We start from the raw sequence: 25,462 nt of genomic DNA, 5'->3' as shown, positions 1-25,462 counted from the left end.
AGTTGGAAATCTGGCAATTCAAAGCAACAAATCAAAAAAGGAAATAGAGTGTCTCAATGTATGGTAAAAATGAACTATGAATCACGTCAGCACCACTGGTCTGAGATCTTATTCAAATCATTCTATATGCTTTAAGGGATCACTTTGTATCATAAAGTGGCATCTTCTCTTCAGCCTTATCCCAGTCAAGAGCCCAAAGACCCACTATTACCCAGCCCTTAAAAGGCTGTTCACACTCTGACTCCCACTGCACGTGAAGCTTCCAGGGTGTCTGACCCACGGCCCACCGGCTGCATGCAGCCCAGGATGGCTATGAATGTGGCCCAACACAAAACTGTCAATTTCCTTAAAACCTGTTGTTTGCCCAACAGTTTTCGTTAGTGTTTGTGTATTTAATGTGTGGCCCAAGACAACTCTTCTTCCAGTGTGGTCCAGAGACACCAAAAGATTGGACACCACTCCTCTTCAATTATGTCAACTATAAATTCCCCTTTTTTTGGTGCATAAGCAAGTGCTGGGTTTTGGTTTTTGCATCCCTACATAATATACTGCTTTATTATTTAAAAATGCATAGTCCAGCACTGCTGGTGGGATTGTAAAGTGGTGTAGCCACTTTGGAGCACAGCCTGGCAGTTTCACAAAATGTTAAACACAGCTGATTATCACAAGCCCCGATGTGGCTCAGCAACTCTACACCTAGGAGCTGAAAGCATATGTTCACAAGGAGTCTCGTGCACAAATGTTCATAGAAGCATTATCCATAATAGCTCCAAAGTAGAAACAATCAAAATGTCCATCAATTAAAAAAATGGATTTTTTTAAAGTGTGGTATATACATACAATGGAATACTGTTCAGCAACAAAAATGAAATACTGAAACAAGCCACAACCTGTATAAACCTAGCAAACATTATGTTACATGAGAGAAGCCAGTCATTAAAAAACACATACTATATGATTCTGTTTATATGAAATATCTAAAACAGGCAAATCCTTAGAGACATAAAGCAGATGAGCAGCTGTCAGGGCCTGGGAAAGAGGGAGACTAGGTAGTGACTACGGGTACAGGGTTTCTTTTGGGGGTGATGAAAATCTTCTAAAATTAGATAGTGGTGATGGTTGCACAACTCTGTAAATATACTAGATAAAAACCACTGAAATTATAAACTTTAAATGGGTGATAATATATGGTGTATGAATGATATCTCAATAAAGCTATTATATGTAGTGTGACTTTTTAAAATGGAATTGTATTTATAGTTCAACATTACTACTTTACTACTAAAAATTTAAGTTTCGAGTATATGAAGAATTTCCTCTAATTATATGATTCTCAATTGTCTTATATAAAACACTTTATAGTAACATTCTTTTAATGAAGACTAAAAAAAAATCAAGGAACTATTAAAAAGAAAACAAAAATAAGAAAAAATTTACACAGTTTTGATATTTTATGAATCATAATTAGTTTTTAAAAATTTAGCTAAACAACTGTACAGTATTATTTAAATAAATCCATTTGATTTATACAAAAGAAACACCCTAACACAGTAGAGTCTCATTATGCCTCGGCAAACACCAATTTGATGCTTTAGGATTTTAATGATAACAAATTTTCAAACTCAAGCAAGTTTGGAAATGTCTTCATATTGAATTCCTTCAACTCTGCGTCCTTTTAAAGGACCCTACAAATGAAAGGAATTGAAAAGATTAAAAACACACATGTACTTAAAAGACAGGAAAATGACACTACACTTAAAAATACAAATTTGCTTTTTCCATATCCCTAAAATACCATTATGGCAGCTAACATTTCTGTATGTCTATGAACTTCAAAAACATTCTGTGGCATTCTCAATAGGAACGACCATAATTTTCTTCAAAGATGTTTGAAACATGTTATCTATTACTAGGCACTGCAGCAAGACCTGCTGGCTGCTCAGTGTCTGCTGTACTTTCTGGATGGTGAGATGTCCTAGCTCCCTGTGTGGCTAGGTGTGGCCATAAGGTGGAGCTCCAGCTCACGGAAGTGAACAGAAGAGATGCCTGACATTTCCAGGCCCAGGATATGTTATATTCCGCTTGCAATCCAGCGCTCTCTTTGGTCAGCATGAAGCTAACACAACAGTAAAAAGCCACTTACTGAAGGTGGTAAAGGCACAAGCGAGAAGGGCCGAAGGCTCACAAATCACTCTTTAGGAAAAAGCCGTTCCCTGATCAAGAACACCCATTTTGGACTTTTGGAATGAGAAGTAAACTTCTATTATATTTGTACCATTATCAATTTGAAGATTTCTCTTTTTTTATAGCAGTATCATTATTTTAAGCAATACAGATACTCACACACGTTTTGCCTAACTTAGCTGTAACGGCTAGTCTTTATTACAGAAAATGAGTCCAACTTTGAATATATTTTTATCTTCTCTTCACACCCAACCAAAAGGGGAAGGGGAAAACTAGATAATGTAGGTACTTGTCATAAAAGCTGACACAACCTGGGAACACACAGGCTAAGATTATGGGCTAAGGCCCCAAGTTCAAATCCCATCCTCAGCAAGTGACTAAACCATATATTTTTGGGTTGTTGGAAAATATAAATGACAACATACATATAAAGTACTTAGAACAATACCTGGAACATAATATGAGTATGAGCTCAATAATTTTCAACTCACTATTAATCTTTTGGTTAAAATTTAAAAGCTGGTTCTCTTCCTTGAAAAATATAAAATGATGGTGTTGATGATAATGACTCTAACCCTGAACTGAGATTTTTAATATTTTTTACTGTTACTCATGCCTTCCCTTTAAAATGCTTTTTAAAATGCCATTCTTTAAATATACAATAATGATTCCATTTAAAAGAAAAAAGTTTCCATATATAGGATGACCCAGACTGAGTCTTTTCATTATCAAGTTTAAAAGCTGATAATCAATTACACTTTTTATGATAAGGACCACAAAGTTGGGGAATAAAAATTAGCCAGATACTTTGGTTAATTAGGCAAGTAGTTAAAAGAGTAAGGTTGTTTCTGAATACTTTGTTAGCTATTTAAAAATAATAATGTATAAGAATAATAAATGTTTCAAACATTATGCTATTGATAATAAATTCAAGATTGCAGAAGTGGTAAAAATATCAGGAATCATTTGAAATGTTCACGTGTCATGCCAGTGACTTGAAAAAAACATGGGCACATAGGCAGACACACACATGCACCTACAAACACAGATTTTTCTCTTCATGGGGTCAGGCTGCAAACGAAAATAAAAAACAAAAAAATTAGCAGGTGGGTTTCCTCTTCCAAAAGTGAGTACTGCTTTGCAATTAACCAGAAAGGCTTTTTATGAGGATTTCCTCATAGGTTTTATCTCAGGACAGCTCTTGTAAGCAACTAAAACATGAAAAAGGAAAGTGGGACTATGGGTTTTTGGTGAAGGAGAGAAGAAAGTAGTTCTTAAAAATCATACAAATTGTAAACCAAAGATACTTGGATGGAACCTAGAATACCCTCAATGATAATTAGTTGTTTTTGGTTCTCCTAAACTGAAAATGTGAAGTGCGACCTAAATTGGATGGTATTATGAAATTAAAAAGTAGAGGAGGATCAAACTGCCACAGAAATAAAAGATTTTCTATAACCTTGTATCGATTGAGTCAAGAGAGAAAAACTTAACTGACTTAAAAAAAAAAACAACAAAAAACCCTCGATCTGTTCATTCAGATTGATTAATTCCTCAATGACAGATGATACTCCCCTTTCCTTTCCCCCTCTAACATAGTGACAGTTTCTAGGTTAGTAGTGCCAGGGATGGGGAAAAAATGCTTGACCAACTTAAAATATGATTCCTCTCCAATAAGAAGATGCTTTTTTTCAGAAAACCTTTGTGAAATACATACTGTCTAACCAGTCCACAGATGGGTTTAGGGGCCTATGAATTCCTTGGGCCAACATATACATAAAATTTGGCAGTTATGTACAATTTTTTGGAGACAGTTCAAAACTTTCACCAGACACTCCAAGGGGTCAATTATTCCCCCCAAATATTCACACTTGCTGAACTGGAGACAAAAACGCCTTTCAATTAGAGATAAGGATACATAATACATAGTTTAGATTTTAAAAAGAATTAGGCAGTTAGGACAAAGCATGTTTCAGATCTTTCCTTCTTCAGACATCTTAAGTCTCCTTTTGTTTCATGCACAGGCCTATTAGTGAAATATCAATTCTAAATCAATAAGCAATTTTTGTATCTCAGGTTTCCTTAATTATTTTGCTGATCTTTACTACCTTCTTTTATGAAAGGAGCGACATTTTAAAAAATTGATCTCCGTTGCTTTTTCTGTTAATTATGACTATACAGTCCCCCCTAATTATACCATGCCAAATTGAGTTCTATATTAGATGTGAGAGGAAAAAAAAGTCAGAATATGAAACTGTATGTATTGTAGATAGCTTTATAAAATACAAAGACTGGAAAGGAACAGACCAAAATATTAATGGGGGTTATCATCTGACTGGGAGATTATGCGTAATTAAAAAAGTTATTTATATTAAGTTGTATTTTTCAGGTTTTATATGAGTATCACTATCGACTGAATGTGTCCCACAAAAACTTCCCATGTTGCCACCTGATGCCCAATGTGATGGTATTTGGAGGTGGGGCTTTTGGGAGGTGATTAGGTCACAAAAGCAGGGTGCTTATGAATAGATTAGTACCCTTATAAAGGGACCCCAGAGAGTTCCCTTGTTCCTTCTACCATGTGAAGAAACATGAAAAGGAAACAGGTCCTCACTAGAAACCAAATCTGCCAGTGCCTTGATCTTGGACATCTAGCCCTTAGACCTGTGAGAAATGCATTTCTATTGTTTATAAGGCCCCCGCTCCCCCCCACCCCAGTCTACGGTATTTTGTTATAGCGGCCCAAATGGACTAAGACACATAGGCATTTCTTTTGCAGTCAGAAAATAGAATGTTTTAGCAATGATAGAGTCGCTAAAGAAAAATAAGCTTACAGATTTTTCTAAATAGGACAGAAGGCAAACAAAAAACCTAAACTCTACAATAAAACAAAGACCAATCCAATAAAAAAGAATTGACACATTTTTAAAACATTTTGAAATTTTTGTCTTTGTGCAAACGTACTTACAGTTTCAATGACTATAGTAGCTGAAAAGGTCTTCTCATTGATGCATTCTAAGGTACCTTCATTTCCTCTATAGCCGCCATTTAAAACGAGAACTCTTTTCCCTACAATAGAAAAGAATGTAACACTAAATGCAAAGAAAATGTCCACTTTTTTCTTTTACTTTGTTACTGCAAAATGCAATTACACTGAATGAACATAACGAAAAACAAAACCCTCCTCTTATAAGCTCTTAATCATTTACGAACAATATTCTAAAATATAGTTTACAATACCATAATTACTATCACATTATAAGACTCCATTATTCACTTTGTTGTTAAAGGGATATATTTTTAATTTTAGACTGCATGGTGTATAAGGTATTTGGAAGAAATGCTCTGAGAAGAAAATACTTCATCCACAAGTAATCAGAGAAGAATTTGTTTACTTTAATTCACAACTTTTTAAAACCGTAAGATAGTTTGGCAGTTTCATAAAAGTTTAAATATATGCCTGTCATGCAACTAAGCATCCTATTTCTAAATATTTTCCCAATAGAAAAGTAATTGTATGTTCATACAGAGACTTGTATATAAATGTTCATAGCAGTTTTACTGTAACAACCAAAAACTATAAACAACTCAACTGTCTATCAACAGGTGACTGGATAAACAAACAGTAGTAACAGCAAGATTGGTAGTTGCCTGTGGGGAGATGGGAGGCAAGAGAAGGAGTGGGAGGGAACAATTAGATTATAAAGGAAAATGAGAAAAATCAGGGGGGAGGGTGATAAAACATTAATTATCTTGACTGTAAGGATGGTTTCACAAGAGTATTCGTATGTTAAAACTTATCAAAATGTGTACTATAAAAGTCCAGGTTATTGGAAAATTTTTTTAATCCATTAGTGTTTTTATTTTAGAGTGAAAGAATAAAGGATCTGATATGTAAATGTTTTACAAACTAACATGGTCACTGTGCCAGCAATGACATCACCATGAAGAAACTGGATCAAAGGCCAACAACCTGACCAAAAAGCATTAATACTAGACATTGTGTTACTACCCAAGTGCTCAAGTTAAAGGGAACTATATAAGAAAAAGAAGATCAAAACTATGAACATTAAAATGGCAAGAAATTCACAACTATCAAAACCTGAATCTAAAAAACTAAGCAAACAAGAACAGGAACAGAATCATATATATGGAGATCATTTGGACAGTTATCAGCTGGGAAAGGAGTAAGGGTGGAATGGGGGAAATGGTGCAGGGATTAAGAAGTACAAATTGGAAGGAACAAAATAGACGGGGGGGTGTTAAGAACAGTGTAGGAAACAGAGTAGCCAAAGAACTTACATGCATGACCCATGGACATGAACTAAGGTGGGGATTGCCGGATGGAATGAGGGGTACTGGGTGGAGGGGGGCAAATGGGGGAAAAATTGGGACAACTCTACTAGTATAATCAATAAAATATATTTTTAGAAAAAGGAAAAGAAAAAGCAAAATACTACTGGCTTTTACTTTACAGTTCAGGTAGCTAAATAAATATTATATATTAATAATAAGCCTAATGTGATTGAATTTATCCAAACGTGTCTGTGTTTTGCCCCTCGGAAAAAAAAATTCCAGGAAGGGAAAATTTGTTCATGACACAAATAGCTTTCTCAGAAGACTGCAAATCACCATATCACTAAGTATAGGATCAGTTATAATGGCAGCTATATATTTCTAAAAAGGAAACTCTTATCTGTAACTATCAAGTAATGTCAAAAAGCTATGGTTTGACAGATGGAATCATTCATATTGATGGCATATGCATTAAATGGTCTGCCCAAAGATTTACCTGGTGCTGGGATTACTGTTTCTAAATGGGTCTGGTCAAGTTTCAGCTTGTCTCCAGAGTCAATCATCTTTACAACAGCAGTGTATTTGTCAATTACTTCCTGTCATGTAAAATCAATACTTTTATAATAGAAGAGATATGTGAACACAAATTTCAAAGGACAAAAATGAAATGAAATGAAATTCCATTAAGAAGATGAGTAATTCCTTCTATAAACACTATTTTCTAGAAACCATTTATTATTTCTTAGTCCACGGCAGTGATTTTCAACCTTTTTTTGTCTCATGGCACATATAAACTAAACACTAAAATTCTGTGGCACACACACAAAAATTTTTTTTGCCAACATGACCCCCCAAAAAAGGTATAATTTTGATTCATTCATGCCAGATGGCTGTTGTTGCATTGGCTGTTGTCATTTTTTATTTGACAGTCTAAGGGAAAAAGGGTTGGTGCCCCTGACTAAATAGTCAGGTACTACATGTTTTAAAAATTCTTGCAGCACACCAATTAAAAATTACTGGTCTTTGGTTCTTCATAAAGAATTCAATTCAAAGCTTAGTTAAGGTTTTCATCTGGAAAGAAAAAAGATTGGTTATCTTGAAATAAGACTTTAAGAAATATAATGAGAGGGATAATTTTGCCTAGCTTCAAAGACAGTGGAAGGGCGATCTATGCAAGAGCAGCCTGGGTACTGAAATGAAACTATATTTAGTAAAAGCAAAAGAGGAAAAAAGGAGTGGAGTGCTGATATTTAAATTTTAAAATCCTAGAGCAGTCAAAAGACAGTCTCTCAGGCAAAACACACGGAAAGCCTCCTTGGAATTCTGGGGGCACAACTATACTGCCCATCATCACCAGAGAGAATGTATCTTAGTGATTAGCAAGGTGAGCTGAAGAGGTGCCAATGGGATTTCATACATAGTATTTGCTCCAGTAAAAAAGCAAACAGAGGTGAAGTATAAATGATGGTTGAAAATGAATTATTTCTCCAGGGATTATGAATTCAGCTTTCCTTTTACAGAACTATCAAGAACTTTAGATACGTGCTTTCTACTAGTAGGACTTGATATTTATGGAACACCAGAATGCTTTACTCAGCCACCCAGCAATTCCTTTCACAAATTTCATTCATAACTTCATGGTCTTACCTTAACAATGCCCTTTTTCTTATGATATTTCTCTCCAAGTTTTTTGGTTATAATTTTCACGATAATTTCCTAGAAAATTACAATAGAAAATAAAGATGAAAGAAAATATATAAATACCTTTTCTGTTTTACTCCTTCATTTTAAGTGTTCATCAAAAATCACTGTAAGATGTGACTGCTCTGCTAAATAAGAAAACCTGGAGTTCTTATTCCCAACAATGGTGCTTCCTTGGTAATCTTTTATTCCTTCTCTTTTTATTCAATACAGTTCTCGAGAGGAAAAAAACATACATGTAATGGCTGATTTCCCTAGTGAAGGTTTCTTGAAGTCTAGAACTTTTATCTATAAATCTCAACTCTATTGCTTCATGTCCTTCATAAACAGCTTCTTTCTTTCTATTCATTTAAGGAAGTAAAAAGGGTGGAGAATATTTTACTGTTGGTGTTCACTGCAGATAAGGGTGCGGATGGCAAGAGACTCACTGGGAATCCTCAGGACATGACACTCTCCACAGTGTTCTTTTCACATTATGTTGCTTTGAATTTTTGATACAGACAAGATTCCTCCAGATTAGCTCTGGCTATAAGTATCGCTCTGTTGAGTAACTACTCTCAAATGTGAGAGAAATCTGGGTTTATTTCATATCAACACATTCCGATTTTGCTTCCTTAATTGTTTTCCTGATTTGAATTAGCTGTGTTAACAGCTGATAATGGGAATTAAATCACCTAATTTATTGTTATATATTCACTATAGTAATTCGACATTTGCTACTTCAAGTAACTACAACAGAGGTACCAGATGGTCACAAGTACTTCACTAAGCTATGCTAAAAATTGTATGAACACAAATTCAGTGAGGACTTTCAGGGAAGTTATTTAATAGAAGATAGAGATATGTTTAGGAGAAGGCTTAAGGGGTCTTATTCTTAAGTCTCTGTTTTACTAAGAATTTCTAAGTAAAGAAAATAATACCAGAACAGCTTCTCTGATTTAGCCAGAGTACTTCTAGACTAAATCTCTCAAAGGCCTGCATTTAAAGACAGTTCATTACATCACTGGACTTACTGATGCTTGCTCACAATAAATCCGTTCAAAACCTTTCTTCTCTGAGTTTAAAAAAATGAAGCTCTCCAATCTATTTCTGTACACTGCTGGCTATTTAAACAAACATACTGCCCTTTTCCAAATAAGAAACATGCTAAGTCATCAGAGCACTGTTTGTTAATTCTCACTTTTAAAGTAACTTTCTAAGAGGAACTATGTAGAAAAGCTGAATAATTTACAGTATGAGAAAATTATCAACAGAAAATAAAATTTAATTGAATGATTTTTGTCAGATTGGGAAGAGAATTTTTAGGTTAAGTAACAATTGGAATTTTGCCTTTCTTCGTTCTGCTTTTAGGTTTTTTTTTTCCTTTAAACAAATGGTTCTTAACTAAGGGTAAATATAAAATTCACCTAGGAAGTTAGTGAAAATGTGCATTTCATACCAAGAGACTGGATGGCGAGAACAGTAAAGCATGTGTATTTTGAAATTCCATGGCCTTATTGTACCCTAAGCTTCTGTCTCCAGAAGACAAGTGAATATAATAAAGTGTTCTACAATGCTTGCTATTATAGAGACTGAGGTAAACAGAAAAAAATCTCTTAATCACTCCTGGTTAAGAACTAACTACTGCTTTAATCAAAATTCTTGATTACATTGTCAAAAACATCTAAACCTATTAATGTTCAAATGATAGCCACTCTAACAGGGAAAACAAAAATAATTCATGGACAGTCTCTTCCCTACAGGTCCTTCCTTTACTAATCTTGACCCAAAATTCTACTCAGAGGTGGAGCCAGGGTGACAAAAGCTTCCCAGAAAGAAGTATTTACTAGTTGAGAGTACAAACTACTGAATTAGATTGCCAGGGAATTCCAGGCTCGCCACTAACTAAATGACCTTGAAGAAGGTATTCAAATACTTTATACCTCAGTTTTCGCACCTATAAAATCAGAATAATAACAATAATTACCTTAGAGGGCTGATATGAGGATTAACTGAAATAATTTATAGAAAATGAGTATTTCCTATTAACATAGTAGGTATTTTGTTATTAGATAACTTATTTCATAATCTCTCATGTGACCCTAAGGTAGAAATGTTTCCCATTACATAAAAATATAAATTAAGACATGGAAGCTAAATTATTTCCAAGCTAGTGGAAAATGCCTATGAAGATTTGAATCAGAACTTTGAACTTCTTGACCTTTGAGGTTATTATTAATCTAATTTTTCAAATCAGAAATTATTTAAATAGCACACTATACTTTACTCCCCTGTTATTAATCAAAGCAACTGCTTTAGGAGTAACTAGGTAATTTGAAGGTTTTATGAGACCTTTTCATCTCACTAAGTTCAAAAAAGAGCATCAATAAATAATAATTTTAAAATTAAATCTTTACAAATTGTTATAAAATTATCTTAAAATTATAAGCAATAAAATATCAAGCATTCCTTGAATTGGTAAAATTAAAATCTGTTCTTTTAAACAAAACACCTAAATAGGTATTCTAAGTTCAGTAGATATAAGCTGAAAACAAGTACTTCTGCATTTATATTCTATTTAATTCTATTTCTGAAATTACAATCTTTTGTCTTATAACAAAAATGGAAAATAATTTCAGGCTTAATTTCAAGGTGCCATAAACAAGTTTTGCATTAAACTCAAGGAATATTATTAGCCTAGTAAACATGAAGTAACCCTCCAATACAGGTGCAACCCCTAATTAAAGATCAAATAGAAAAAAACTCATTGAAGTTATAAGTCAATCTATATAATTTATATAAACTTGAGAAATCTGGTCATTTATACCAAATGCTATGTAAATAATTAACTTGAAAGTACATTTAGAACTTAAGACACTCCAACTGAATACGTACAGGCTGCAACCAGTAGTCAGTTCGGGCAGCTCTTTTCTTTTCTTCTTCAATCTGTAAAACACACAAGACAATCAGAAAATGATCTCCTTAAAATCCTCAACTCATTTGAGTAACATTCTATTTAGCAAAAGAACAACAGAAAACGTATACTTCTCAGAAGATCAATGACATAATTTGCAAGATCTAATATACAAACATGTTTTTACAATTACTTTTGATTTTTATAAACTTGGATTAAGGAAATATGTCATAAAGCAAGCCGACTGACCAAGAAAATAAAACAAATAACCTCTACTTAGGTAATATTGCAAAGCCGTCTGCACAGCAAGGCAATGCCCTCCCCCGGTTTCCTCCCATGTGACTGTCATGAACTAGAAAACAGGCAATGTTTTTAAGTGGTAAAAACAACACTCACAGACCAATTTAACTTAGCAGACTTAGGTACAGAGTCTTATGGCAAAAAGGAGCTTCCTGTTTCATAAGGATAATGAAGCTTATAAATGGAGGGGAAGTATACAACCAAGAGAGATGTACTTAAAAGGGAAACCGAAAGAATCAAAGGCTGACCGGCCAATTATGGCTTTATATTACATCTTTTTCTTTCTCAACTGCTTAGAGTTAGAACCCTAACTACCAACTTTCAATGGAATTGAATTGCTATTTTTGATTGATTCTAAATCTCATTTTAACTTCTCCAACTTTCCAACATGAACAAAAAATATTCTGAATTTAGCATGTATTACATTCAAAGCAGGTAGATGCGGCCTTCCACTTTCCTTTGAATTAAATTTATACACTCCCTTTCTGCTTCTCTCTCTAACCTCAAATGCTACCACTCTTGTGTTTACCATGCTACAGCTACGTGGACTTTTCCTTTGGATGTTTGACTTATAGCTCCTTCGTGTCTTCACACAAGCTATCTCCCCACTCTTGATGCTCAGACCTCCTTAGGACTTAGCATTTTGTATGTGATCACTTACTGGTTCACTTGTTCACAGAATGTCTGCCTCACTAAAATGAAAGTTTCATGGCACACATGTACTATGTTTTTATCCTTATACTACAGACCCATGACCTCATACAATGCCTACCTAGCACATAATAGCGACTCAATATTTGTTGAATGATGTAAGGACCACATCTCAGAGTATACACGCCTTATGTTAGACTTTACACTTCTCAGACTGCTCCTCACTGTGTGAGGACTCAGTAACAGGGAAGACTGACTAGTGACCTTCTATCCCTTCATAAACAAAGAAAAATGGATGGAGAGACTAGAAGAAATGATATTACAGGGGAGAAAAAAAACTTTCTTGTATCCATTTATTCTTTCTTGTCACTTGTCCTTCCTCTTCTCTTTTTCCACTTATTTCATAAATTTATTGATAAGGTCAGGCCATGTGTTAGAAGGGAGAAAGGACTATATAGGAGTGTATTAAGAATATTCTGCAGAACTACTCTAGAGTTCCAGGCAGAAGGTGTGGTCCTAGATCCAGATAACCAACAAGTTTTCAATGATCCACCTCATAAACTTAGCCATGAGGTTAAATCAAATTAAAACTATGTCACAGTTTCTTCCTGCTGGCTAGAAGGCGGCAAGTGGAAGTTAGATAGCAGGAGAGCACAGGCTGGCAGGGGACTCTATGGAGGATGACAATTTCACAGTCACAGAAGAGGAACAGAACTTTCACTTCTAGCTTCCACGACAACTGAAGTCCTTCTCTTTGAACTCTACTGACCATAGTTGGACGAAGAGTTCCGAAGACAGCACTCAAGGCAAAAAACTAAACCTAGTTGGGGAGTTCTAATTTTATTCTAACAGAACTGCACCTAGGATCCTTTTCCCTAACATAATATATGCACAGTTTTCTAACTTTATAGTAATCTAACAATGGTAAAACTATTTAAGTTTCCTTAGTTTAAACTGCATTAGTGTGGGGGGGGGTGGGTATTGAGCAAAAAAAATAAAGAACAGAAAAATTCATAGACACGGACAACAACAGCGTGGTGACTGCTGGTGGGGATGGTGTTGGAAAGAGGTGGAGAGGGTGTGGGGGGATCCACGGTGAAGGAAGGAGACGACTTGAGGTGGTAAATAACGGCACAGTGTACAAATGAATTGTGCATCTGAAACCGGTGTGATTTGGTTAATGTCACCTCAGTAAATTAATAAAAAGAAAAAAAAAAAGAGTCAACAGGCAGTTTATCAACTGTACCTCCATGATTTCATCAAGTGCGGATTTCTTTTTCTTTTCCTTGGGTTGAGCTGAGCTCCGGGAAGATTCTTTCCGTTTCACTGATGCTGTGGTTTCTATCACTTTCAATGCACTTGGTCCCAAAGAACTGATGAAAAGAAGAACCGTGCTTGTTAACGAAAACTATACACAGACGAAGGCTTTAGAACGTGCAAAATAAACATGATTCTTTTATAACAGATTAGTCAAAACAATGAAGGGCCCATCTGTATCCCTTACAGGCTCCTGGCACCAGGGGAACATGTAACCCTTCCTGTGTTTACCTCCCTCCTACCTTCTCCTCACACCTTCAGTGAGTGCCGGTGCAGCCCATACAGCACAGTGGTGACAGCGTCGGCTTTGGTTTGACCAGGGTTTAAGACTATTTCTCCTAGGACTTTTGAGTAATGAGCTTTTCTAAGTCTTATTTCTTCATCTATAAATGGAGATGATAATGTGATCTAACTCTGAACTCAACTGCAAGGATTAAATGTTTGTATAATAATTGGTAGAAGTCTAGCATATTATTGCCAATTCTTTTTTTTTTTTTTTTTAAGCAAAGATCTTAAAATATCACTTAAATATTTTTGATTTCCTGGCAGTCATATAAACTTGTCACCGCTGATCCCAGAATAGTATCTCTCTGACTTACTACGTTCACTGGCCACTGTAAACAATTTGCTATTGGCTGAGCCATGCCCTATGCTTCATGCCTTTGCAAATTTGCACATGCCCCTTTTATACTTAAAAGAATTTCTCCATTTATCTCCATTTGTTAAAAGTCTTTAAGATCCATTATTCATGAGGTTTCTTGAATGGTTTTTTTGAAATGCCATAGTACTTTATGAGATACATGACACCCGCACCTTGTATTATAATTATTTAATCTGTCATCTTTACAAAAAATTAAGCAAATATTTGCACAAAGCTACCATGGAGATGGCCAAGAAGAAAAAAGTGTGATGATCGGAAAATACAATAGAATTATTATTGTCCATTATTTGTTCTACATTAAAAAAATTTAAGTATTTAAAGGTAGCACTAGAGCATTCTTTTCAGAGAAAAACAGAGATCTGACAGATACACAGAAGGTGACATGAAGATGAAACAAAGAGAAATTTAAAGATCCTGGTCATTAAGACAAGAGGGATGCAGCCATAAGCCTAGGAACGCAAGTAGCAACCAGAAGCGGATTCTCCCCCAGAGCCTGTGGAGGGAGCACAGCCCTGCAGACACACCTTGATTTCAGAAGCTTGATCTCCAGAGACAAAGAGATTTCCATTGTTTTAAGCCACCTAGTTTGTAGTAATTTATTAACAGTCAGAGAAAACTAATACAAGGGTGATCCGTTTGGGGGCACTGGGCCCAACCTTAACATTCATCTACACTTAGGAATAGCAAATAATAAAGGAAAATGGAGAGAAATACAGAAAGATCTAAAACCATATGACATGTGTGTTATGATATATTCAAGCCTGTCTTCCAGGTCACAGCATATCATTATCTTCAAAAGAATTTTCAAATGTACCATACATAGAACTCAACCTATGATACCTAATGCAGGTGTTAATTCTGAAATGCTCTGATCAAAGCTAAGACATTAGGTAAGACACTGTGAAGCAGTTAAACATTGCTGACTCAGCCTGCCCATTTCCTTCAATTCTCCTAGCCATTTCAGTCTTGCGAATAGCCACTAGCCTATAAATTAACCTTTGCTCCCCAACCCCCCAAAATGAGGGCCTTAAATATACAACATGTAAAACACAGCTTAAAACTATATTCACATATATACTGGTACCTTCCTGAACATCTCTTATATTTAGCTTTCTAACCTCCTTAACTAAATTGACTGCATTTGCACAACACAAACAGTGAATAAATATTTGATAAAAGAATATAGAACTAGAAAAGAAAATGAAAAGTAGACAGAAGTAACGGACTACATGCTATATCAGGGTTTGGCAAACTACAACTTGAGGGCCAAATCCAGCCTGTGTTATAAAATGTTTTTATAAAATGTTTACTGGAAGATGGCCAACTTCATTTGTTTATGTGCTGCCTATGTCTGCTTTCTCACTCTGACAGCAGCTACATGAATGGTTGTGATAAAGGCATATATATATATATATATATATGACAACAATGTCTAAAATATTTACTGTGTGGCCCTTTACAGAAAAGTTTGTGGACTCCTGCCTGTACTACACCATCTAGAAGTGAAAGCAATTATTACTGAGTGCCTACTAGTGCATTTATGCTGTACTAGGTGATAGTATTAAGGAGATAGGTTAATATTCTCAGAAAATCACAACACATCAGAGAAAGCAAAAAATATATACCCTAGCTAACATTTAAACTTGCTAAGTGGGCAATGACAGGAAAAGAAAAAGTACTGCAGGAGCACAAAGGAACCATTAAGTGGGGAGGGATGCATGGAGAAGCAACAGTTTATCTATGTGAAGCAGCTAATCAAAAGAAGCCTTTCTTCAAAAGGCAGTCATTTAATGACAAGCAAGTAAGAAAAAAATAGCTGCTAAAAGAAACCACACACACATACACAAAAAAACTCAACCAGCCATCAAAAACAAACCAAAAAAAAAAAATTAAAACCAGAAAAAAAATTATTCACAATACTACAGCTTTTAAAATGTAGTCATCAACATTTCACAATTTTCAGCTTCTAAGATACCTATTCATGTAGCTCACCTTGACTTGGAAGATGTTGCTGTTGAACTACATGCTCCTTTATTCAAATTAAATGTCACTAGAAGAGAAAATTAGGTATTCTATTTATTTCAGGAAAAATGATAATAAAGCTTATCAGATAAGATACCATTATATATGCACAAAGAAATTCATGGGCATTTTTTTGGTGGTGTTTCCCATGAGCATTCTGAAAAAATGAGGGCTGGAATGCTCCTAGGTAAAATTTATAAATTCCTGTAGCATATACTGGATGGATACTTACAGGGCTGGGAAAGAGCTTCATGACGGAGCTGTATCGGACAGCCTTGGTGCCGCTCCACTCCACTGCCTCAGCTCCCCTCACTAATAGGAATCCAATTTTGTTTAAGTGTACATACCTCCTATTCATGCAGAAAATGCTATGGTCTGAATGTTTGTGTCCCCCAAAATTCACATTTGAATTACTTGAAAACCTAATGCCCAAATTGACAGGATTATGAAGTAGGACCCTTGGGAAATGATCAGTAAGGTTCTCCTGGTCTAAACAAATTAAAACATTCCCATTCCTTCCCAGTGACTATTCTTGAGATGGACATGTGATAGACCGGCCAATGACATTAAAAAAAAAGTCCCCTGGCAGGAGAAGTGTCTTCTAGAAAAACCTTCCTTGCTCACAGGGTACTCCTGAAAGGACGCTCTCTGTCATCCTCTCAACAATGTTGGGTCTGCAATGATGACTGGAAGTGCCTACAGCCACCATGTATCCAGCTTCTGATAGTAAGGCATCCTGAACTACCCTACCTTAGGGATTCTTGGTATGGCAAGACACTTTCTTATTGTTTAGGCTAATTTGTTACTTGCCATTTTTGTTCCCTAGAGCTGAGGACATCCCATCCAATTCATTAGTACTGCCTTTTCATTTTATCGATGAGAACAATGCGATTCAGACAGATTACACCTTGCTCCCAAACATGCTGTTAACTTTTTAGTAGAACCAATACAAAAGCATTCACATTAAAAAAAAAAAAAGAAAAAGAAGTAAAATTACCTTTCTCCTCATCGTTTTCTCTGCTTAACTCTGTAAAAACAGGAGCTTCCTAAGGGGAGAGAAAAGTTTGAAAGTTTCGTTCCCAGAGCATTTACTAACAATATTCTTTATTCCTAAATTAGGACTTTCTACCTATATTGCAAGGTAGCCCTAAGATATAACTTGAAAATGATCGAGACTCTAATAAAGAAATTATATGTATTGTAAATATCATCCAATTGAAAATTATTTTATAAGATTTTTTTGTTTTAATGTTTTGTTCACTGCTGTATCCCCTGTGTCTAGATGAGCACCAGGCACACAGGAGGTACCCAATAAATATTTGTTGAAATAAATGCCTTGATCTAGTTATTCTAACCCCTGAACCACCACCATGCCCTTCTTTCCCCATTTACCTGGATTTTGACCATTGATTCAAGACTTCTCAAGCCAGGCGTTATGTCTACCTTCAAACAGTTTACATCTGCCCCAGGCTGGAGTAAGCTCTGGCCCTCTATGTTACATACACCCTGTGCTTACCTCCAGCACTGCGTTAATTACAATTGGGAGAAATTATCTGCTTCTTTCTTTCCCATTAACTTTTGCTTCTTTTTAGAGAGTACAAAAATTGAGGTTTAGAAGATAAAATAATTACACAAGATTGTGAAGTCAGTATGTCAGGGATTGACCCAGGTTTGTCTCAACTCCAAAAACTGGGCTTTTACTTCAGCCATGTACTTCGTCTCCTAGTTAAGGAATGAATATTACCTACAAAACTGAATCCAATGCTTAACAAAACAAGCAATTTTGCTTCTTTATCCTTTTTTCTATTGCCTCTCTCAATAACACAGGCTCACCTGTTCTTTCCCTTCCAGACCTCTTCTCACTTGTTCTTCAATAAATTTGGCAGTTTTTTCTTCATCATCAAGGTCCTGCTTCTTCTTTTTCTCTAGTTCCAGTTGACGGCGGATAGTTTCTGGGTCCCTGTCTATATACTGAATATACCAGCCTTTTGGTGTCTCATCCACTTTACACAAGCCTTAAGAAAATTAAATGGACACCATAAATTTGTATACAATCAAAGCTAAAGGTAAATACAAATGTGTTTTATCTCTGTACTATTTACTCATTCATTCAGATACACAAATTAATGCAGTACATGAATTTTCCATATTCATAGTTAATAAGATTTAGATATTATAAGTGGAATATTTTATCTCTTTGAACATAAAAAAATTACTGTTCTGATTTTTAACTAAGTTGAGGCAACATATTTAAACAAAGAAAACATATAAAAGAAGTATTTCTTGCTTAGTAATTATTCAACTATGTATAAGTGTTTAATATCAAATGAGTAGGTGATATTCTGCTCATTTAATTATGTAGAAATTATTACGCTAAAATGGAATAAAGTAACCCACATGAGTAAGTAACCCATTAACACAAAATTTCCTTCTTTTTCTTCTCCCCAATTTTTCATGCTATGAAGACTAAAAATGGAAAAAGAAACAATAAATTTAAAAAATCTGCCCTGCCTGGTGCGGCTCAGTGGACTGAGTGCTGCCCTGAGAACCAAAGAGTTGTCAGTTCGATTTCTAGTCAGGGTACATGCCTGGGTTGCAGGCCAGGTCCCCAGTTCGGGGCATATAAAAGGCAACCGCATTTTGATGCTTCCTTCCCTCATTTTCTCCCTCCCTTCCTCTCTCCCTAGAAATAAATAAGTAAAATCTTTTAAAAATAAAGGTTAAAAAGAATAAATAAAAAATCTCCTTAATAAGGGGTAACAAGTTTCCTAAAGTGAAATGAATAAGGGGGTGGGAGGTGAGGAATAGAAGAGGATTAATAATAGTCGTTAATCTAAATGAGAGGTGGCTTCAGTGATAAATGTTCACACTGTCCAAAGAGCAATTCTAGATAACCATACGCAATTGTGATACAGAAATCAACCCTGGAGTATTATGCTCCTCTCCACCAGTCTTTTAATTACCCTATTTCATCCTCTTTTCCATAAATTTACACAGAAACTATAACAACTCTCTCCCTGCAATGGAGCCACATACCAACTGTTCAAATATGTCTTATTCTTACCTTCTCTGCCCAGCCACTTGGTAAAATCAGTCAGGGTCTCCCACTGAGTCGCATTCATATGGATGTGCTCTCGGTGGCTGATATACTCATTATAAACAATGTTGTTGTGAACTCTCTTAGTGCCTAAGAACAAAATAAGGAACTGTTGATCCTGAGCAGGTTATAGGACTAAAAGTTATTATGTGCACAATACTTAAGATGCTTACCAAAGCGTCTCCTGAGAAGTTCTAGAAAGTCATTTCTGAATTCCCTAATAAAGAAAGGAAAGCATTAAGTTAATTTATACAACTATAAAGCACTGTCTTCCTGGAATTTAAGGCACTGTACAGTTTGAATTCTCAAATGATGTAGGGAACATTTATTCAATGTCTGTTATTAACCATTAAACACTGAACAAGGAAAGAGTCCCAAAAGATTATAGCTTCAGGAATTAAATTTGCGTATCAGTTTGGAGTTGAAACTTTTTATCTTGGCAAAGCAGCCATAGCAAAGGTGACCACACATTTTTGGAGAGGGTCCTTCATGAAGCCTCTTAACACTATGGACTGTGGCATAACAACCCCATTCTAGCGATGATGACAAAAACAAAAACAAAAACAAAACCACTTTCCTTATTCCACAAGAAAGTGGCACCCAATGTGTTCCCCTGAACTGAGTGCTAGATAAACAGGTGAATAAAACATAAGCCTTCCCCTAGGTTATCATCTAGCAGATCCAATCATAACAGAAGTCAAACTGAAAAAGAAATGTTACGAAGTATCATAGGAAGAGTTGAGGGAAATATTCACAGGTGCCTAGAAGGATTTTTAATATGGGTGGTGAGGTATAAATAGCATTTTAACAAAGTGAAGAAAAGGAGGTCATTTCCAGTTGGCACAGAGACAGGAGAGCTTCACACGTCTGAGAAAGGACAATCAAATTTGGCTAACGTTTAAGGCAGATAAAAATGAGTGTGAGAGTGGGGGTAGAACAGAATAACAGGGCGAAGATATAGCTGGAATATGTCAGGGCTAATTTTTTAAGTACCTTGTAGGTCATGCTAAAGAGGGTGGTTTTATGCAGATAATGGAAAAATATAAAAATAATTTACTTAGGAGTTAATCTGTGAAAAATCTATGATTTGGAAAGATAATTCTGGTGGGCATATACAATAATAATTCTCACAGTGTGGTCCCAGACCAAGAGCATCAACATCACCTGGGCACTTGATAGAAATGCAAAGTCTACAGCCCATCCCAGAGCTACTGAATCAGGAAGTGGGTGTGGGGGTCTGCCATTCTGCCCTCACAAGCCCTCAAGGTGATCCCAATGCATGCACTGGTTTGGGAACCGCAGGCACAGAACAGGGGCACGAGGAGCAGAAGCTGCAGGTTGGGAGACCAGTGAAGAAGCCTCTGAAATCTTTTAGGTGGAGATGTTGAGGATGATTACTGGGGCTGTGAGAATAGAAAAGGCATAATTTTAAAGAGAATCCACATGAGAGAATTACCAGAGGACTCTGTGGTTTGCAGCTTAGCGGTCTGTGTAGGCAGTTATTAGCCAGCACAGGAAACCAGAAGGTGGGGAGAATTCTAACTTCAGCTTCGCAAATGCTGACTTTGAGATAGCCTTCAGAAATACAGATTAGAACTGCTCAGAAAAAAATAAATAAATAAATAAAACAAAACTGTAACTCAAGACAGATGTTAGGAATAAACATCCAGACTTCAGAGTTTATGTTTATACAAACATACTGGTAACAGAAGAATAACCTAACTCATGGAGACTGTGTGGAGTGGGATGAAAAGACGCCCAGAGGGCACCCAGAAAGACTTCCTACATGGGAGGAGCTAGAAGAGAAAAGGGTTAATGAAGAAGTGAGCACTGGGAGTGGTAAGAAAGAAACCAGGGAAGACTGTAAATCAGAGACGTATTTCAACTGCAAGTTAAGGCCATTACCCACTGAGAAAAGATGAAGGAAGAGGAAGAAGGAAAAAGGCACAAGTGACTCCTCAGGAGACTGACAGAGGCGGAAGGCAGCTACATGGGACCAAGTGAACGGAGGTGGCAAGGAAGACAGTGAGTGTAGATGGCACTTGTCAGAATGGTAATTCCCAAAGTGTGCCATTTGTACCCTGGCGGTATTCACAATGATCCTAAGATCAAGATGTCTAGAACTTTAAAAAGAGATGCATAGAAGCAAGACTAAATACTATTAATAATAATTAACAGCTAATATTATTAAGTACTGGGCATTCTTCTAAACAGTTTAAAAGTATTAACTCATACAACCTCATATAAACCCTATGAAGGAAAGACAATACTTGGAAGAGGGTACTATTTAGTACAGATGATATTAAAGCCCAGAAAAACTTAAGTAATTTCACCCAGTCACATAGCTCATGAGTGCAGAAACCCAGGTTTGCAGGATTTAAAGGCAGGAAGTGTGACTCCACAGATGTGCTCTTAGCCACACCTATTTCAGAAGAAAAGATAGCTTCATTTGTTTGAAGTGAAAAAAAAAAAAAACTGAATTGTGTAAAACATGTTTTTTTTTTAACAATTTCATATTATGATAAATTGTCTAAGGAAGACAGAAACTGAGCACAAAGATAACACAGCTATCATGTCAGTATATAAGGAATAAACAAAGCCTCCAATATATAAAATACTAAGCATCTATTAAATTTCCAACTGAATAAAGCTTATGACCCAAGAATGTATTTTATTTACTTACTCTGAAAAATAATCCATAAACTGTTGAGGATTTTCTGAAGCTAGCAAGAGTTGTCTCTGATGAGATTCAGACATACAATGACACTTAAAGCCATTCTACAAAAAATGTAAAGACAGTAGTTAAATTCTGATAGGTCATCATATAGTGCCTTAAGTAGAAGTATTTAATTAAGCTGTAAAAAGTTGCTCTTTGATGATAAACTGTAAAAATTAATCAAATCACTAGCCATAAACACCTATTTTTATTATTTTTTTTAAGAAGTTGAGTTTTGCAACCCTGCTAATCAAAGAATAATCCCAAGTCTTAAAGAGACAGAAAAATGGTGTTTTAGAAAATGGACAGTAGTAAGAAAGATTATTGTGCACAGTAACATAAGAGTGATTTCAGGGGTTTTTTCCTGGACTCAATTTAACAAATTCCTGTTGAGCACCTACTTCAGTTATACAAACGCTTCAAGGAATATAATGAAGTAAAATGGGTCATTAATTTCTATTAAGGATACTATTTTTCACTCACTTTCCTCTACTTTAGCTAGTATCCAAAATACATTGTTACATATAACATAAACCTAATGTTAAACATACTAAATCTGTATCTTCTCAGATGATTATAAAAGCATACAAGTTTTAACTTTGTATCTGTTCAACTTAAGCATTTGAACCTGATTCAGCAATAGAAATGAAAAAATGAGCCTCTCCTAACCCCCATCTCAATGAACAGCACTATATCACACACCCAATCATCCAAGACAAAACCAAGATTGGCATCCTAGTGTCTTTCTCCATCACCCCACATTCCATTTACTACTGAGCCTACTTAGCTTTCTAAATAACTCTTATCCAGTCTCTCTGTTCAATCCCATTTGCCACTATCCTGATTTTAACACTGGATCTTGATTTGGGTTGTTTCTTAATCTTTGGTCATTCAAAGATCACCTGTATGATTCTTGCTCATCTATCTGTGTGCTACTCATGCATTACTCTTACTTAAATGTATCTTAAAAAGAAACTTGGTGTTGGTCTCATCAATGAATAACCAGTTCCATATTCCATAAATTACAAATAAGTCAATAAAATAAAAACAAAAAAAAATGTTATTAAACCCTAGAAATCCAAAGAAGTGGATGAGCAGGAATGGAAACTGTGGACCTGACCTTCCTCTCCTTCAATCTTCCAATATTGAGAGACAGGAAACAGAGGCAGAAATTTATTGGGGTCAACTTCTTCTGCCCCAGGCTGTCCTTTCAGGTAGGGAAGGGAAATAGACAGTTCTGAAGGCAAACAGGCCAGAACCACCACAAATGCCTTCAAGGAAAGGATTAAGTATTTATCTTCCTTTTCTTACTGGAACTGTACTTGAGGATAACCCAATAGCCCTAGCTAATGGGGAAAAGCTCATTTTTACAAATAAATAGCAGCCAATAACAAATTTATTGTAGAAAGAATTAGAAAAAGAACCATTCTGCAACTCCTAATGAAATAATTGACTCAGACAAGGATGCTAAAACACACAGGTGAAAGGCTGATGGAAAACTAGGTATATGGTCATGATTCCAAAGTATCATCCTACTAATTACTTGCTCTTGCAAGAGGGAAAACATTACTTTCTAACATTACAGGCTATCATTTTACTTAATCATATGGGATTCCTTACTTGATGCAATATGAAATACACTGAATCACCTAGGAAGTAGTCGTCCCCAAAATATTTAATCTGAACTTAATTGAGAAATCAAACTACTCCAGTTAGAGAAAAAAGGCAAAAGACAATTACAAGGAAACAATGTAACACACCCCAGAAAATGGGGATGCTCTGAAAACTGACTGACCTGGGCTCTTCAAGACAATGGCAAGAGAAAAGTGGAAGGGAAGGGAAGAGGAAGTGGGCACTATTGAAAATTAGAATTGAGAGAGGATTAAAAGTCCTAATAATATGGAGCACAAAGACTTTTAGGGCAGTGAAACTACTCTGCAAAATACTATAATGGGTTACATGTCATTATACATTTGTCCAAGATTGTCCAAAACCAAGAGTGAACGCTAATGTAAATATGGATTTTGGTGATAATGACATGTCGATGTAAAACTTTTCAAAAAATGAAGTTTTTTTTTTAAAGGCCCTAATAACTAAATCCAATTCATAGGTTTTGATTGGCTCTTGGTTTTTTAAAAAACTGCTTAAAAAAGCATTTGGAAGAACTGAGGAAATATATGTATGATATATCAGATGACATAAAGGAATTTTTATTCATTTTGTTATATGTGATAACATATCTTGTGCCTCTGAAGAAAAACATCCTGGTTATTTTAGATGTGCATATTTAAGTGTTTAGAGGTGAAATAGCCTGCAGTGTGCAATTTACTTTAAAATAAGGAACAAGTAAATAAGACAAAATACTTAATATGTTAAATCTGGGTAATGGGTATATGGATATTCAATGTACTAGTCTCTAGTTTTCTGTGTGAAAATTTCACCTTGGCTTAAACAGCAAGATCTAAAGAGAAATGAAAATGAGTAACAGTATCAATATTATTCACTGTTGTGTCCCATCCAAAATATCTCATACCTCACATGCAGAATCAATGGATTAGATTATTCCTACTGCCCAGCATTCTTCCATCCTTACCCAATTCAATCTCCAGAGAAAAATATGATCACATCACTGGCCTGCTCTCAATTCTTCAAGGCAACCCATCATCTTCCTCATTAATGGAAAAAGTGTAAACTCCATAGCAGGGCGCACTAAACTTTTCCAGAACTGCCCAAAGAACCCCTGAGTGACTATACACATATTCCACTCATTTAAAATTCACAACAATCTTACAAGTAAGGACAGTTATTGCTCCCACTTTACAGTTAAGTAAATAGGCAGAGAGAATGTAACTTGCTCAATACCACAGTAATAAGTGGTGCGGTTAGGCTTCACAATTCTGAGTCTGACGCGAGTCCACATCTTAACCACAATAATATCCTGGCCCTAGCATATTGTAGCTGCTCCATAAATTATTGGTACATGAGTAACATGCAAGAACTGATTCCTTCTTTTTCATCTGATCCTGAAATGAGGTGTGATTCCAAACCATGTTTATCTTAAGAGCCAAGTCATCAGAGATGATTGTTACTGTTATTGCCCCGAACCCGACATTTAATTATTTAAGCCTCCGTTTTACGACACTTTGAGTGGAATCATTTCTATGAGAGCTGCGAAATCTTCTCTTTCCCATGTCTTTGGGGGGCCGACTGGGAGAAAAGAAGCGTCAGAGACCACTGGTTCCTCACTAGGACGGGGGCTGCAAGGGAGGATGTCCCTACTGTGTTGACGTCTTTACTCTCTAAGTACAGGCCCATGACTAGGGACCTGAGATCCACGCCTTCACGCTCAACATCAGGGACTTGAATCCGGATTTGCTGCCAGACCTAGCCAAGGGAGAGGACGGGGCTTGCAGCCATCCCTGCGCCAGCTTACCTCGTCCCGGCACTGCTTCTGGCACATCTGGCAATACCAGCGCAGCTTCTGAAGCCCCTTGGATTTGATCCTGTTGGCGATGGCCTTAGGGGTAAGAAAATCTGACTTTCCCATCGCGACCACCCGAACGCTAACTCTTCAGGGGCCAGCTCACCGCCGACCGGAAACGGAACTGGACTGATTGGTGGGCG

The 25,462-nt window shown here is 36.0% G+C and overlaps 1 protein-coding gene across 2 annotated transcripts; it reads right to left on the bottom strand.

The window, feature by feature from the left end:
* Positions 1 to 1,582: 1,582 nt before the first annotated feature.
* KIN (Kin17 DNA and RNA binding protein) lies at positions 1,583 to 25,441 on the bottom strand. 2 transcript variants are annotated; one of them, XM_054593902.1, is made up of 13 exons: positions 25,272 to 25,441; positions 21,806 to 21,900; positions 19,296 to 19,339; positions 19,090 to 19,212; positions 17,859 to 18,040; positions 17,023 to 17,071; positions 15,996 to 16,053; positions 13,272 to 13,398; positions 11,056 to 11,106; positions 8,128 to 8,196; positions 6,977 to 7,076; positions 5,149 to 5,253; positions 1,583 to 1,685 (listed from the first exon to the last, which is right to left on the bottom strand). In XM_054593902.1, exons 1-13 carry the CDS (start codon positions 25,383 to 25,385, stop codon positions 1,660 to 1,662), a joined length of 1,143 nt encoding a protein of 380 aa, XP_054449877.1. In that variant the 5' UTR covers positions 25,386 to 25,441; the 3' UTR covers positions 1,583 to 1,659. The 2 variants fall into 2 exon arrangements, with proteins under 2 accessions (XP_054449877.1, XP_054449871.1); XM_054593896.1 differs by having other exon boundaries at positions 5,153 to 5,253.
* Between the last annotated feature and the right edge of the window lie 21 nt (positions 25,442 to 25,462).

This window comes from Pteronotus mesoamericanus, unplaced genomic scaffold, assembly GCF_021234165.1.
Source record: "Pteronotus mesoamericanus isolate MK-2021 breed Mesoamerican mustached bat unplaced genomic scaffold, CSHL_Meso_final contig_130, whole genome shotgun sequence".
Lineage (NCBI taxonomy): Eukaryota > Metazoa > Chordata > Mammalia > Chiroptera > Mormoopidae > Pteronotus > Pteronotus mesoamericanus.
This window is presented reverse-complemented; position numbering and strand designations above follow the sequence as displayed.

Bases quoted from the DNA above. Each gene is read 5' to 3' on its own strand.
- KIN (XM_054593896.1), bottom strand. From the start codon at position 25,385: ATGGGAAAGTCAGATTTTCTTACCCCTAAGGCCATCGCCAACAGGATC. The intron at 19,213-19,295 runs GTAAGCATCTTA...TTTTGTTCTTAG, and splicing joins ACTTCTCAGGAGACGCTTTG to GCACTAAGAGAGTTCACAAC. The intron at 7,077-8,127 runs GTAAGACCATGA...TTTACATGACAG, and splicing joins AGAAAAAGGGCATTGTTAAG to GAAGTAATTGACAAATACAC.